The sequence below is a fragment of the Aspergillus candidus genome (assembly GCF_002847045.1).
Source record: "Aspergillus candidus strain CBS 102.13 unplaced genomic scaffold BDW47scaffold_79, whole genome shotgun sequence".
Classification (NCBI taxonomy): domain Eukaryota; kingdom Fungi; phylum Ascomycota; class Eurotiomycetes; order Eurotiales; family Aspergillaceae; genus Aspergillus; species Aspergillus candidus.
This window is the reverse complement of record NW_020194084.1, coordinates 1-14,720: the sequence shown is the minus strand read 5'-3', so window position 1 is coordinate 14,720 and position 14,720 is coordinate 1. Positions and strand designations below refer to the sequence as shown.

The 14,720-nt window shown below is 51.5% G+C and overlaps 6 protein-coding genes across 6 annotated transcripts; 4 read left to right on the top strand and 2 right to left on the bottom strand.

Annotated features, from left to right (window-relative positions):
- Window positions 1–47: 47 nt before the first annotated feature.
- On the top strand, window positions 48–3,525 carry ysh1 (cleavage polyadenylation factor subunit YSH1). Its single transcript, XM_024814406.1, has 5 exons — window positions 48–464; window positions 524–621; window positions 894–2,037; window positions 2,091–2,760; window positions 2,823–3,525. The coding sequence occupies exons 1-5, from the start codon at window positions 315–317 to the stop codon at window positions 3,392–3,394; spliced, it is 2,634 nt and encodes an 877-aa protein (XP_024667772.1). The 5' UTR covers window positions 48–314; the 3' UTR covers window positions 3,395–3,525.
- Window positions 3,526–3,582: 57 nt separating this feature from the next.
- Window positions 3,583–5,384, bottom strand: BDW47DRAFT_87065 (aminotransferase, class III). Its single transcript, XM_024820085.1, has 5 exons — window positions 5,302–5,384; window positions 4,941–5,246; window positions 4,536–4,882; window positions 4,033–4,485; window positions 3,583–3,953 (listed from the first exon to the last, which is right to left on the bottom strand). The coding sequence occupies exons 1-5, from the start codon at window positions 5,309–5,311 to the stop codon at window positions 3,696–3,698; spliced, it is 1,374 nt and encodes a 457-aa protein (XP_024667771.1). The 5' UTR covers window positions 5,312–5,384; the 3' UTR covers window positions 3,583–3,695.
- Window positions 5,385–6,229: 845 nt separating this feature from the next.
- BDW47DRAFT_120920 (uncharacterized protein) lies at window positions 6,230–7,216 on the top strand (the record flags this gene model as incomplete). Its single annotated transcript, XM_024815545.1, has 1 exon — window positions 6,230–7,216. One exon carries the CDS (start codon window positions 6,230–6,232, stop codon window positions 7,214–7,216), a length of 987 nt encoding a protein of 328 aa, XP_024667770.1.
- A 543-nt stretch (window positions 7,217–7,759) lies between these two features.
- BDW47DRAFT_113386 (RNA-binding signal recognition particle subunit SEC65) lies at window positions 7,760–9,043 on the top strand. The gene is made up of 2 exons (XM_024814405.1): window positions 7,760–8,299; window positions 8,402–9,043. Exons 1-2 carry the CDS (start codon window positions 7,885–7,887, stop codon window positions 8,791–8,793), a joined length of 807 nt encoding a protein of 268 aa, XP_024667769.1. The 5' UTR covers window positions 7,760–7,884; the 3' UTR covers window positions 8,794–9,043.
- A 377-nt stretch (window positions 9,044–9,420) lies between these two features.
- Window positions 9,421–13,094, top strand: BDW47DRAFT_129640 (putative C6 transcription factor; the record flags this gene model as incomplete). The annotated part of the gene is made up of 7 exons (XM_024817014.1): window positions 9,421–9,642; window positions 9,708–10,246; window positions 10,299–10,338; window positions 10,396–11,431; window positions 11,489–11,814; window positions 11,864–11,934; window positions 11,990–13,094. The coding sequence occupies 7 exons, from the start codon at window positions 9,421–9,423 to the stop codon at window positions 13,092–13,094; spliced, it is 3,339 nt and encodes a 1,112-aa protein (XP_024667768.1).
- A 243-nt stretch (window positions 13,095–13,337) lies between these two features.
- Window positions 13,338–14,720, bottom strand: BDW47DRAFT_113383 (translationally-controlled tumor protein). The gene is made up of 4 exons (XM_024814404.1): window positions 14,477–14,720; window positions 14,063–14,342; window positions 13,842–14,001; window positions 13,338–13,790 (listed from the first exon to the last, which is right to left on the bottom strand). Exons 1-4 carry the CDS (start codon window positions 14,489–14,491, stop codon window positions 13,706–13,708), a joined length of 540 nt encoding a protein of 179 aa, XP_024667767.1. The 5' UTR covers window positions 14,492–14,720; the 3' UTR covers window positions 13,338–13,705.

The window sequence follows — 14,720 nt, the reverse complement described above, 5'->3', positions numbered from 1 at the left end:
GATGATGTCCATTGTGTTTTCTTCTCATCAATCGAGGATCTACCATTGGGGCTGAGACTGTGACAATTTATCCCGGAAGTTGAATGCCCGGGTTTGCGATGAACATATATGTTTTCTTGATGTCCTTCCTTTACAGCATTGGCGTTTCACGACTATCATGATCGGTCTTTACCCGACAACTTGAGACAGCAGAACATCCTTTCCTAGCTAACATTTATCTACCTTTGGGGCTTAACACCACTGGCCTTGGGTAGTTTGATTATATTCTAACTATTCGACCCAAGAGATCTGGTCTTGTACCCTAACCTGGAATCATGGCGACAAAGCGAAAAGCTTCCGCTTTGAACGCGGGCGATGACGAGCCTGTCGACCCCTCGGACGAATTGGCATTCTACTGCCTCGGTGGAGGAAACGAAGTCGGTCGATCATGTCATATCATTCAGTACAAGGGCAAAACTGTCATGGTATGCGCCCGTTTCCAGCACTTCTTTCAATCGCGTTGCTAACCTCCGGTCTTGTTTAGCTCGATGCCGGCATGCACCCTGCGAAAGAAGGCTTCTCGGCCCTCCCGTTCTTTGACGAGTTCGATTTGAGCACGGTGGATATACTCCTCATTAGCCAGTACGTGAAACTCTCCGCTCCCTTAGGCTTTTCGGGCACTGTATACAAGAACGAGTGGTTGGTCTTTGCGGGCAAAAACCGACTTGTTTCCGGTCGAGAGTTGCATTTCGTTATGAGGCGTTTGTCAGCCCCAATGTGTACAAGAAGCGCAGGTCAATCTATACTAGCTGAATATGTCTTATTTTGTGGTGTATACTTCCGTATTCGTGCCTTCGTCAGATTCGTCACCGTGGATGACAATGCGATTGACTGATAAACTTTGCGTTACCTAGTTTCCACGTTGACCACTCCTCCGCGCTCCCATACGTCCTTAGCAAGACCAACTTCAAGGGCCGCGTTTTCATGACCCATGCGACCAAGGCGATCTACAAATGGCTTATCCAAGACAACGTTCGAGTCAGCAATACGGCGTCGTCGTCGGATCAGCGCACTACCCTTTATACAGAGCACGACCACCTGTCTACCCTTCCGCTGATCGAAACAATCGATTTCAACACGACCCATACGATTAACAGCATTCGTATAACCCCGTTCCCAGCTGGCCATGTGCTCGGGGCTGCCATGTTTCTGGTTTCGATCGCTGGGTTGAACATACTTTTCACTGGTGACTATTCACGGGAAGAGGACCGGCATCTTATTCCAGCAGAGGTACCGCGTGGCATCAAGATCGACGTGCTTATAACGGAGTCAACTTTCGGAATCTCATCCAACCCGCCTCGTTTGGAACGCGAAGCGGCTCTGATGAAGTCGATCACGGGGGTGTTGAATCGCGGGGGCAGAGTTCTGATGCCAGTGTTTGCTCTCGGTCGAGCGCAGGAGTTATTGTTGATTCTTGACGAATATTGGGAGACACACCCCGAGTTGCAGAAGATCCCGATCTACTACATCGGTAACACCGCACGGAGATGCATGGTGGTATATCAGACGTATATCGGGGCGATGAACGACAATATCAAGCGGCTTTTCCGCCAGCGTATGGCGGAAGCAGAGGCGAGTGGTGACAAGAGTGTCAGCGCTGGACCGTGGGATTTCCGGTTTGTTCGGAGTCTGCGGTCCCTGGAACGCTTTGATGACGTTGGGGGGTGCGTTATGCTGGCTTCGCCGGGTATGTTGCAGACAGGAACAAGTCGGGAGTTGTTAGAGCGTTGGGCTCCCAACGAACGTAATGGCGTTGTCATGACCGGCTACAGTGTCGAGGGCACGATGGCCAAGCAAATCCTCAACGAACCCGAACAAATCCCTGCCGTGATGTCAAGAGCCACGACTGGTGTGATTAGAAGAGGTATAACTGGTAATGACGAAGACCAGAAGGTCATGATACCCCGACGATGTACCGTGGATGAAGTCAGCTTTGCCGCTCATGTGGACGGCGTGGAGAATAGGAACTTCATCGAGGAAGTTGCAGCACCTGTTGTGGTCAGTATCCTTTATCAATTCTCTCCTGAGATCTATTGTCTAATTGCTTCTAGATTCTTGTACACGGCGAAAAGCACCAGATGATGCGACTCAAGTCAAAGTTGTTAAGTCTCAATGCAGACAAGACCGTCAAGGTCAAAGTCTACACCCCAGCGAATTGCGACGAGGTTCGTATCCCGTTTAGGAAAGACAAGATCGCCAAGGTTGTGGGTAAATTGGCGCAAGTGGCACCTCCTGAGCAAGAAGATGGCCCCCTTATGGCAGGTGTGCTCGTCCAGAACGGCTTCGACTTGTCGTTGATGGCTCCAGACGACCTTCGCGAGTACGCAGGTCTCACCACGACAACGATCACATGCAAGCAACACCTTACACTCAGCTCTGCAAGCATGGACTTGATTAAATGGGCATTGGAGGGCACATTCGGTGCCATTGAGGAAATTGGTACCCGCAAGAAAGACGACGTCAAGGGGGAAGACATGGAGGAGGACTCCGTGATGAAGACTGACGAGGAAGAGCCCAAGGTCAAAGAGGAAGCAGCCGATGAAGAGATCCCCATGGAAAACGAACAAACCTATCTAGTCATGGGCTGTGTGATTCTCCGATACCACCCGCGGACCCGCGAGCTCGAGCTTGAATGGGAGGGTAACATGATGAACGACGGGGTGGCAGACGCGGTCATGGCTGTTCTTCTCACGGTGGAAAGCAGTCCGGCATCCGTAAAACGTTAGTCTCCAAACCCCCGCGAACATCGAGTAAATCAATTGCTAACCAAGACCTAACTCCAGAATCTGCAAAACACAACCATCATCATCACCATCATCACGACGACGATCTGTTGGAACTCCCCAATCCTCACGCGGCGCAATCCGTCGACGAGCGCTTCGCTCGACTCCTCATGATGCTAGAAGCGCAATTCGGTTCAGACATTGCCCCCATCGAACGCCCCCGAAACAAGCAACCCGACGGCGCACCCAAAAGCGAGACCACGACCCCAGCCGAACCCGACGGCACGCAGACCCCTCAACCCAAAAATGAAGACTCGGACGAAGTAACAGAATGGGAAGCAACAGAGCTGGCACGGCTCCACGCCCTGGGAATTCCCTTCCCCGGAATCGAAATCAAGATCGACAAGCACGTTGCGCGCGTGTGGCTGGAAGACCTTGAAGTCGAGTGTGCGAATAACGTGGTGAGGGACCGTGTCCGTGTTGTCACGGAGCGCGCGGTCGAAACCGTTGCGAGCATGTGGACGGAGGATCCCAAGACGACGGGCCCTCATGCTACGAATGGGGATGCGAGTGAGCGGGCTATCGATGACACGGCTATGGCTAAGGGTGCGGAGGTTGACGCCAAGGCATGATTAACGTGTTAGGCATATTTCGTGTATTAGTATCGTGGTTTTTAACTTTTACCTTGCTGTTTATTGATGGATTCTGGGATGTGTACGCACGATTTAACGGGAAATGTATGGGCGCTTTTCTTCTGGTTGCTTCATACTCAATCAATGAATATAATTCGGTAGCGATGATGAAAGATAAGTAGACATTGGTAGGGTTATATAATGTAAACCAAGAAAGAGTAAAAAAGCTCTCTGAGCCACCTGAGATCCCATAAATATCGATAACGTGAAATAGCGAATTATGCCAAACTGGTTCAGATATCTAAACGGAGACGACCTTCGAAAACACACGGTCAATCACCTGCGCAGTCTTCGCAACAATAATATCAATCTCCTCATTCGTCACGTTGTAAGGCGGTGCGAGGAGAACATGGTCTCCGCGAATGCCATCAACCGTGCCAGATGCGGCATACAGAGAAAGACTGTACTCCTTTTCCAGACCAGTCTCCTGGATGTGGAAGGCGAGCGAGGCGGAAGTAGGGAACGCTTCCTTGGTGGATTTGTCTTTGACGAACTCGATCTGGTAATCGTCAGCTGTTGTCTCAACATATCTTTTTCCTCCACTAATAAAGAATGGAAAAGGGAAGGCAGAAACTTACACCCCAAAACAGCCCCTTGCCGCGAATATCACCTACAAACGGATGTCCTCCCAACGTATCCCTCAATCTCTCCTCTAGGTAAGCACCCATAGCGCGCACATTCTCCAGTAGATTATCTCTCTTGATAATCTTCTGCACGGCCAACGCAGCCGCACACGAGATAGGATGACCCTGGTACGTCTGCCCGTGTCGGAACGCGCCCGTGCCTCTGTCAATCGCCTGCACGATCTTTTCCCCGATCAGGAGCGCCGAGACAGGCGCGTACCCCCCTCCCAGTCCCTTACCGATTGTCTGGAGATCAGGGACCACGCCTTCCTGTTCCCACGCATGAAGCGTACCGCAGCGGCCCATGCCGCTCATGACTTCGTCCATGATGAACAGCGCGCCGTGTCGCTCACAGACGGCTTTCATGGCTTGGAAGTACCCCGGAACGGCGGGGACAGCGCCGAGCGCCTTTTCAGGGTCAGTTTCAGTTCTTGAATATGGGTGTGGGCGGAACATACTGCTCCGACAACTGGCTCGGCGATAAATGCGCATACGGTTTCAGGCCCGACACGCTGGAATTCTTCGTCTAGCTCGGTGGCCAGACGGGCAACGTAGTCGGCGTCTGATTCGTTTTCTTTCTTGCCGCGGTACGCATTGCAGGGAGAAACGTGAGACGTGTTCTGGGTGAGGATTGGCTCGAATGGTTGGCGACGCTGGACATGTCCACCTGCTGATAAGGCGCCCAGTGTGGTGCCGTGGTAAGAGGGCAGGCGAGCGATGAACCTAGTCCGCTGTGGTTGGGGCGTCTCCAGCTCGAGGAAGTACTGGCGTGCAAGCTTGAGGGCTGCTTCGACGGCCTCGGAGCCTGGGAGGAACATCAGTATTCCGTGGGACGAGTTTGGATAATAAACTGGACGGCATACCTGAGCTAACGACGAACACCTTTGACATCTTGCCGTTCGTCGAGTCAACTAGGAATTGCGCAAGTTCTTCGGTGACTTCTGTGCCGAAGAATGCTGTGTGACAGTAGGCCACCTTATGGACCTGGTCTGCCACGGCCTTGCAGACTTCCTCGTGGCCGTGGCCGAGACAGGATACAGCTGCCCCACCAGTCGAATCAAGGAACTTGGTGCCATCTTCCAGGTGGAGGTAGCTGCCTTTCCCACCGATCGCCTTTCTAGGAATGAACCGGGTGTCGCGGTGGAGGACCGCCGTGTGGCTGGCGGTGACTGTGTCCATGTTAGTGACTTGATGTGTAACACATTGAGGGTGGGGTGAACATGCCTTGGGTCATGATTGCGTCCTACTTGAATGACTAGTAGAGAGACAAGGGGTGGTTATGGGACGGGAGTATGTAAAGGTGGTCGCAGTGGGGAAGATAAAGGAATATTAGTGGGGAGCAATGGGTGGAAAGGACCGGCTTTATAGCCTATACTTAACGCGCCATCCATGTTACTCCAAAGCATTCAGCATGTGGGGTCGGTGGGGTCGGTATGCCGAAATGGAGATCCCGAGCGTCCTATTGGATAAAACTTCCGACGGCTCCCGATTCGGCGTGTGGATGCCGATTTGTCTAGATGAATTGCTAACATGAGACGATAATGAAAGATATCTTCTGTGTTCTTTCCTTCTTCTTTTATCGTAGAAAGAAAAATTGACTGCGACCGAATCTGACGGAAAAGGAAGGCATAGGCCGATTGATTGTTTTGGGGTGTCTTGGGCCCCTCAACGTGGTAAATAAGTTCCTGTCTGGGTAGTTGCCTGTATAGTAACTATACTAGGTTTCTATAAACCCACCTGTTACCTCGTTTGTTTATAACATGCCAATCAAGCATCCACTCGAATATCATCATAGTCCCAGTTTACACTCATTTTAGTTCTTATCCCCTCGTTTTGGTCATTCTCTTACTTTATCATAGTGTGCCCCATTACTTCATCGAATAGGTTTCAAAGGATCGAGATCCAATCTCTACGGTTTCCAGTACTCGTCCTTCGCCACAGACGATCATTGAATCTTTCTAGGCATAAGCTGAGCGTCTACCAAGCGCGTTACAAAACCACTGCCCCCTTCAAAAAGCTTGGCTGGCAAAACATTCATACGTTCTCCATTCTCTCACTCACATCCTGTACCAAATCGACCTTCTCCTGTGAATAAGAGAGAGGGGGTTAAGTCGCCTCTATACCCTCTCTCCCTTTGGCTATGCACGTCAAGATGGACCGTGTCTATAAGTACAAAGCAACCAGACCGGAAGATGATACTGCACGGGTAATGCGAGTCTTCCTCGACAATCTTCCAGAAGACGGGAAGCAGAACCTACAGAATGATATATACGCTTGCCAATCTGATGAACAGATCCGAGCCCATGCGAAGTGCCTTGTAGATGGGCTTCTATACCCGTTGAAGACGAGATCCTGTACCCCAAGCATCGTCACAACACCTGCGCTCTTGTTTAGTGATTCCTTAGAAATTAAGCCCCCAGCGATGGTCGAAACGGAGGCCCGACTGCTTCAGGTGAAGAAGGATTGTTTGAAGCGGGATGGCTACAGATGTCTTGTTTCCAGAGTGGCCGATGAGGGCATCCCACTTGACCAGAGCGATGAGGAAACACATTGGAGTGAAACTAAGTGCGCGCATATAGTGCCTTTCTGTTTAAGCATATGGGACACCGTCGTCGAGCGAAATGCTAAGGCGGAGATTTGGGCGAATCTGAACCGGTGCTTCCCCATGTTATGGAACCAGCTCCACTTTACCCAGGATAGCATCACCGACCACCGCAACGCGCTTACCTCATTTCCGATGGTTTATGACCACTTCAGGGCCTTTAAATTTACCATGGAAAAGACTGATGTCGAGCACAGATACAAGATCATAAATTACAGACCTCGTGATATCGTGGGGACCTATTTCCCTGGATCTGGGATTGTCTCGTTTGAGGCTGCCGACTGCCGATTCGAACTCCCCAGTCCAGAACTCTTAGAATTTCACGCCACTATCGCCCGAATCCTACATGCGAGTGGCAAAGCAAAGCAGGCCGAGAAGATTCTGAAAGATCGAAAAAGTACTACGTCCCTAGCTGGGGACGGAAGCACTGATGTTGGCGCTTTATTGTCGACGACATCGCTGGGAGTACTTGGCTCTCGAGCTTCGTGCCAACATAGCACAAATGACTCTACGGTATCGACTGGAGAAAAGAACTGAAATTTTTTGATCGCTAGCCAATTGTCACCCAGCAGAAGAATGCGAAGATCGGTCGTGCGATAGAGTCCTTGCTTGGGTGGGAAGTCGCCCATCCAGGTACTCGGATGCTTGAGTGACTTTGTATCCACTGATATTACTGCCTAGGCAGTATTGTTAGTCCTCTCTAGCTCTAATAGATCTATGGATTTACATCTATTTCGTTCTTAATTCGTATTTTTATATAACTATAGGTGTGGCTAGATGGAATTAGTATTCCGTAGTGCTACAGCATGTATTGTATTTACGGACGATCTAACAATTCAGCTCTTTCGACATTTCATTTTATCTAAACAAGAATAATTCACTCCTTAATTTGGTACCGACTTATTCCTTTGATTTTGTATACAAATCAAATCAATACTATCAACTTAGTGACCAAATCCATTCGATCATCTGCAATAGCAGGTAGTTGACAGGCAATGTAAGGCGGTGGATGTTACTGCGCTAACAAAACCCCAGTTCTCCGCTCCGCGGCGGCGGGCAAACCCAACGCCGCACAGAAAGGCCAGACTAGCTGCCCCAGACCATATCCACCACCCACGAGCGCCTCTTGTCCGCGGCGGTTTTGCATCGACGCATCCATACCATTATATCACTCTGATAAACCGAAACACATCGAAACTTTTACCATGTCGCGAAACGCCCAGGTCGAGGAGGTGTCCGACTCCGACCCCGAAGAGGTCGTCCCCTCCTTAGTCTCCAACGACTCGATTATCCGTCCAGCTGAAGTCCCAACGGCAAGTTCGACGTCAATGCCGATGAGACCGCCTCCCGAGATTCGTCGCGAGATCCCCAAGCACTACCAGTGCCTCTACCCCATTTATTTCGACAAGACGCGATCCCGCGCGGAGGGCCGCAAGGTGGGCACCGAGCTGGCTGTTGAGAACCCACTGGCTCGGGATATTGTCGATGCGGTGCAGATGCTTGGTTTGACGGCGGGACTGGAGCCCGAGAAGCTGCACCCTAAGGACTGGGCGAATCCTGGACGAGTGAGGGTGTTGTTGAAGGAGGACGGGAAGCCGACGAATTCGAATATCAAGAATAGTACGTTTCTTTACCTTATCCCCCCGCGATATACATGGATTGGAGAGACAGTAGTGGACTTCTAGGAGGGACCGGGCAGCGCAGAGCTAACGACTCGTCTAGAGCACCATTTATACATCCTCGTGGCCAAGTACCTCCAAGCGCACCCGACCACCGAGCAATCTCCATACCGTTTGAGACTTCAAGGACTACCGATGCCTGAAAAGCTTCCCCCCGCACCTGCCGCCCCTCGTGGTTGGAAGATTCCTACAATTCTCCCCATCCACTCCCCCGCGTACAGCGGTGGCGGTGTCAGCGACAACCCGCTCAAGGATGCCATGGCCGAGATGCAGGGCATGGGAGGAATGCCAGGAATGCCACAGATGCCCGGCATGCCTGACATGAGTGCACTGAGTGCTATGATGGGAGGTATGGGAGGTATGGGAGGCGGTGGTGAACCGGCCGGCGCCAGTGGCGACAAGAAGAAGAAGGACAAGAAGAAGGGCAAGGCATGATGGTCTTCAACGATGGCGGACATGGGAATAATTTCTTGCGATCGTACTCGCGCATTTCATACTGTTTCTGGCTGCATTGTACGGGCGAAAGGCGTTTATATTTGACCGTTAGAGGTCATTGATGCTGTTCTCTGATACCAGTGTGGAAATCGAAAAGCTACTCGACTATCTTATTTGTTGGATACTCTTCTAAATGATACTCCACAATATTCTGAGATACGAACAGCATCATTATTGATATCATATTATTCTGTTTTAATCCGATACTGAGTGGCATGAGCTGAAACTTGACTCATTGCATAACCAAGTCCAGTTGTGTTGGCGTAGTAAGCGATCGTCGCTGATAAGGCGGTCTCCCTTGGGTTCTTCGAAGGTTCACACTATTACTGCTCCGTACGGTTTAAACCGCTCCAGCAGTGACGCCAATCATTCGCCCCCCCCACCCCCACCAATTGTAGTCTTGACCTTACGACGTAAATTGTGTGCTTGAAAACACCCCCCTTCTTTGCGCCCGTGTTTTTTAAACGCAACGGAATCCATGCGCGCTCCTGCATACCTCCCACAGTGCGTCTTCTCGATGGATTGAGCCGACCGACCTCGCCACGGCGTCGAACACCCGGAGCGACCATGAGCTCGAGCTCACCGAGCGACCGAGCCCCCCATGGGCTGCCAAATCGGTCGCCAGTATCTCAGTTTCAGTATGGACCTAACTCGGTCCCCGTGCCTGCTCCAGTATCCTCTGCGCCACAATCGTCTTCGTCAGCTAGGGCGCGAGGGCGCCAGATCACCCGGAACCGCGCGAGCTACAGCTGCCATACCTGCCGGAGACGGAAAGTGAAATGCGACAAGGTACTTAATCCGATACGCTCCATGAGATCTATCATAAGGATGCAGTGCTAACTTATATCTCCTAGGTGCATCCGATCTGCGGGAACTGCATCAAGAACGGGACCGAGTGCATTTACGATGCGTCATCAAAAAACGCCTCGTCGCACGACGACGAAATCAAGCTTGAACACGGCGTGAAGCGGAGGAGAGAAACCTCGCGACCGGTCGAGGATGATATAGATGACTTGGAATCGATATGCGGCCATTTGAGGCAAGCCGAATCATCCACAGAGCAGAAGTACGGGTCGCAGGCGATCGAGGCGCGACTGGACAAGCTCACGTCGATGATTGAGCGGCTTAGCAAGACCAACCAACCGCTGAGCCCGGCAGAGAGGCAATTATTGACCCAGAATGTCGATACCAGGTCGTCTAGAGGGGATATTCGGTCGGTCGACGCTCCCGCGCGGAAGCTCTCGGATGCCTCAGGCGTGAGTAGTCCGCGTCGCGTCGCTGATTCGGGAGGGGATGAATTCCCAATTCCTGCTGGTTCGGCTACGGATTTGGTGGATCCGGTGGGCAGTCTTAACTTGGGGCATTTGAGCCTCGAAGATGGAGGGAAATCGAGGTATGTTTTGCATGTTGTGAACGAGAGACTAGTGTTGACATCATCCTTATAGATATGTCGGAACGACATATTGGGCGTATATATCGCACGAGGTATGTATTTAGGCGAGCTACGAAGATGGAGATCATCACACGCTCACACATGGCCAGATCAACGAACTTAATCAGCTACTCAGGGACCAGAACCAATCCCACGGTGAGCAGAACGGCAATGGAAATACGTTAGACGACTCTATGTCGGACACCCCCGCACGGCCTGCTCGAACCCCATGGAGAGGGTCGGTTGACAGCCCCGACGGTTTATTTGACGACAGAACCTCAAGCGGCGATGCATTCCAGAAGTCGGTGGTTTTCCCGTCCAGCGAGTCTCCGCTGGCGAAGAATCAACTCGTTGAGCCAGAAATGCTGGAAAATGTGCCGTCGAAGCGTCAAAGTCACATTTTATACAGGGGCTTTATGTCTGGCGTACATGCCATCAGCCCATTAGTGCACCCACCAACCATTCAAAAACTGTACAATGCTTTTTGGGATTGGTATGACTATAGCAGTTACTCCGGAGAGCCTTATCTGGACTCTTCCTTCATCCCGCTACTTTACGCTATATGGTATGCCGGTTCCGTCACAATCTCGATAAGGACGATCAAATCCGAATTCACGGTGGCATCGCGGTTCACATTGTCCAAAACCTACAACGAAGAGGTAAATCGGTGGTTGACCAGAATTTCTTTCCCGCGAAGTCCATCGCTGCAAGGGCTGGCGGCCTACCTTCTGGTCCAAACGATCCTGTCCAAGGAGGAGGAACCTCTGGCGAGCAGCTTGTTTGTAAGCCTTGCGATGAGAGTTGCCCAGACCATGGGTCTGCATCGGGATCCTGCGAAATTCGGGATCCAGCCGTACGAGGCGGAGTATCGTCGTCGGATATGGTGGCATATTGTACACATGGATGTCGTGGTGTCGATGTCAAGCGGACTGCCGCCGTTGGTTAGTGACGAGAATTTTTGGGATGTCCGTGAGGCCAGTGAAGTGAAAGACACATTGCTTGGAACCCCCGAGGCAGAAGAGTACGAGAAGCTGGTTGCTGCAGGTATGCGGCCGCGCGATACTCCCGATGATGCGGCGGTTTGTGGAGGCTCGTCGATCGTGAACGTATACTATCTGTCAGCACGGGGTAAATACGTCATGGCGAGTAAGTAACCAGACCACTTCATTAATTCAATTAAAGCTAACGCAGTGATGCTTGCAGGCGCTATTCGCCGGATCATGAGGATTCAACTAGGCACCAAACCAGTCACCCGGCAGGATATGGAGGAGCTTAGGTGCATCCTGCTCGATCTACAAGTCCAGTTGAACTCGATTATCGATCGGATTCCAGAACCAAAAGCTCATGATCTCCCGGCTCACTCCAATCGATCGTGGTCTGTGTCCTCTCGCTCGCCAGCTGAAGTTCGAACCAGCGATACCGAGCTTCCAGGAGATGGGCCGACTGGCTGTTCAGAGCAGTATCACACCCCTGTCCTCGTAGCATTTCACAAATGGGCGAAGATACTTCTCTCTCTTTTTATAGACAAGGTAAGTATCCGATCTATTTGTATACCGAAGTACTCTAATATAATTATAGGCTTTCTGTGTCGCATATCAACCTTTCCTCAAAAATGCCAAGAGTCGCATCTGGCCCGCTGCCCGACAAAGGTATGTCAAATCATCTGTCAATTTTCCTCCACCTATTTCCATCTAACGCAGCCAGTGCTCTCCGTCATTGCCACGGCTTCATGGAAAAGTTCATCACCTTCGCCACCGACCCAGACTTCCAGCCCTTCCAATGGAGCTGGCCAGGCAACCACCAGCCAATGCACGCCGCCATGATCATGCTCATCGACCTCTACGAACGGCCCCGCAGCCCCGAAGCGCCCAAATCCCGCGCCTTCATCGACAAGATCTTCTCTCTAACCGGCCCCGACGGCGGCGTTGTCGGCGGCGAAGACGGCATCTCCACCCAACGCCCCTTAAAGGACGGCGGCCGCGAAGCATGGGGCATGATCCGCAGACTGCGTCAGAAAGCGTGGCAGAAAGCCGGCCTCGATCCGCACATGCTGTGGACCGAGCAAGCTCAGGTCCAAGCCGGCGCTATCCCCGTGCCGGACGACCACTACGGTAGTCCGGCGTCTACGACAGCCTCCCCTTCTTCTTCGCCTTCTTCGCCTGCAGGGGGGGCTCCGCCGCTTGCGTTCCGCCGTCCGCCGGTGGACTTCTCGAAGACGTTCTATAATATGACAAGAGCGCATTCCTTATCTGAGCATAATGATGCGACTGTTCACCCTAGTCCCCTCCGGAACCACGAAGAAGCTGCCTCCGCCCCGGCTACCATCCCGGCAACCCCACAGATGACACCTGCTCCGCAGCCCGCGCACTCGGCTCTACGACAGTCCACATCAGCAACAGCAACACCGCCATTAGCAGCAACAGGAGCTCCAGCCCCAACAGCACCCCGAACCTCAACAATTCCAAACCTATCAACACCCCCAGACCAACCCTCCCTCAACCCAATCCCACCATACACCCAACCCACAACAATGCCCCTACAACCATTCATGGAAACGAACCCCCCTATCATCCCTGCCACTGCAGCACCAGCAGGAGCAGGAGCAGCGCCACCCTACCCAGCAATGGCAGCGGCGCCAACGCCCCCGTCGATGGTCGATCCGAATAATTTGAACTTCGACTGGGATCAATGGGACGCTGTCTTTGGGCAGCATTTGCCGGTTGCGGATGAATTGATGGAGTTGGATCCTGTTACTGGGCTTGAGTTTGGGGATTTGGGGTGGACGGGTGGGGGTGGGGGTGGGCAGTAGTTGGGGTGGTTTATTTGGGTTGGGGCTGGTTGGTTTTTGTTGTTGTCTTGTCCTTTTAGATGAGCTTTATTGGGGAGAGGATGTAGATGTGGTGTTTGGGGTTGGTTGGTTTTATGGGTTTATGGGTTTATGTTTAGCGGGTAAATGATTGTTTGCTATAGGTTAGTAAGGCTAGGTGAGCTACGTCTATATATACCCTGTTGGGACTTGAGTAACTTGAGTTATGATGTTCTGGAATATCCGTTTGTTCGTTTACAGTTACATGTAGTATTATGCATAGTAAGAAAATCTAAGTACTAGCAGAAGATGGGGATCGTCCACATGAGAATTGTACAGTCATGGTGATATTCCGACGATACGATGGAGTTAAAATTGACTAATGGAAAAGGCAAGGTCAAAAATGACGGAACAGCTATGGGATTCATGAGGCGTAACTCGGTTCAGATCAAATAGGGTACTGAGATGCACTGCGGGATCTGGGATTATCTCCCGCGCTATTAAGGCTGACGTTATAATTGGTCATGCACCGTTCTCCTCATTTCTTCATGAGAAAATTCTTCTTTTTTTGCTTTCAAACCAACAGACTGCAATTGCCGTAAGAAGGAAGGTGTTTAGACCTTGACCTCCTCGAGGCCGTGCTTCCAGAGAAGGGCGTAGGGGGTGACACCGTCATCACGGAAGTCAATCAGGATGTGCCTGCACATATATTAGCATTGGAGACCAGAGACAGAAAGTCAAGAGACATACATGGCATCACCGTCCATGGAGGTACCCATGAGCACATCGTAGTTGTCATAGTTGCTCAGGATCTTCTTGACACCGGCGGGGGCGCCCTTCTTGAAGGCATCGATCGTCTCAGCGGGAGCACCCTTCTCGGTGAGCTTGGTGAGGACCTTCTTCATGTAGGCTGTACGACAGTAGTTAGCATTTGGCCGAGGCTAAAAGAGACCCATGTCAGATAGACATACTCTTGAGGTGAGACTTGAAGGCATCCTTGGAAGGCTTCATGCCCTCCTCGGACTTGAGCCAGACGAGGCGGAACTGATCCTCGATATCGTGGACCATGACGGCCTCACCCTCACCACCCTCATCGTCAGCGGCATCCTCAGCGGAAGGGTTGGCACCCTCCAGCTGGAAATCCTCGCCGCCCTTCTTGAGGTACTTGCGGCAGTCGCACTCGTAGAAGATTCCGTCAACCTCCTTGATGTTGAAGGTATCGGAGAGGACCTCGTCCCCGGACACGATATCCTATATTTTGCAAAATCTCCACGTCAGCAATTTGTTTGTTTACCACTCGTTGGGGGAAAGATTTGGCCGCATTAAGCGATTTTTAGGAGGATGCATGGTGGGGTAAAGGGGGCATCAGGAGAGGGAACACGTACAGTGTAGATGATCATTTTGAAGGTAGATAGACGGAGTCTGAGGGTAAAAAGAAGGAAGGTGGATAGGGAGAAGGATGAGGTAGAGTAAGACTGGAGAAGGGAAGAGCAAAAAATGAAGTGGAAAAAAAAAACGAAGATCCGCCGTGACCGCAGTAGGGGAAAAAAGAGGGGAAATTTGTACTGTAGATTGTTTAGTGGCGCCCGTCTTGGTGGGGTTTTTTTTTCTTCTTTTTTTTTTTTTTTT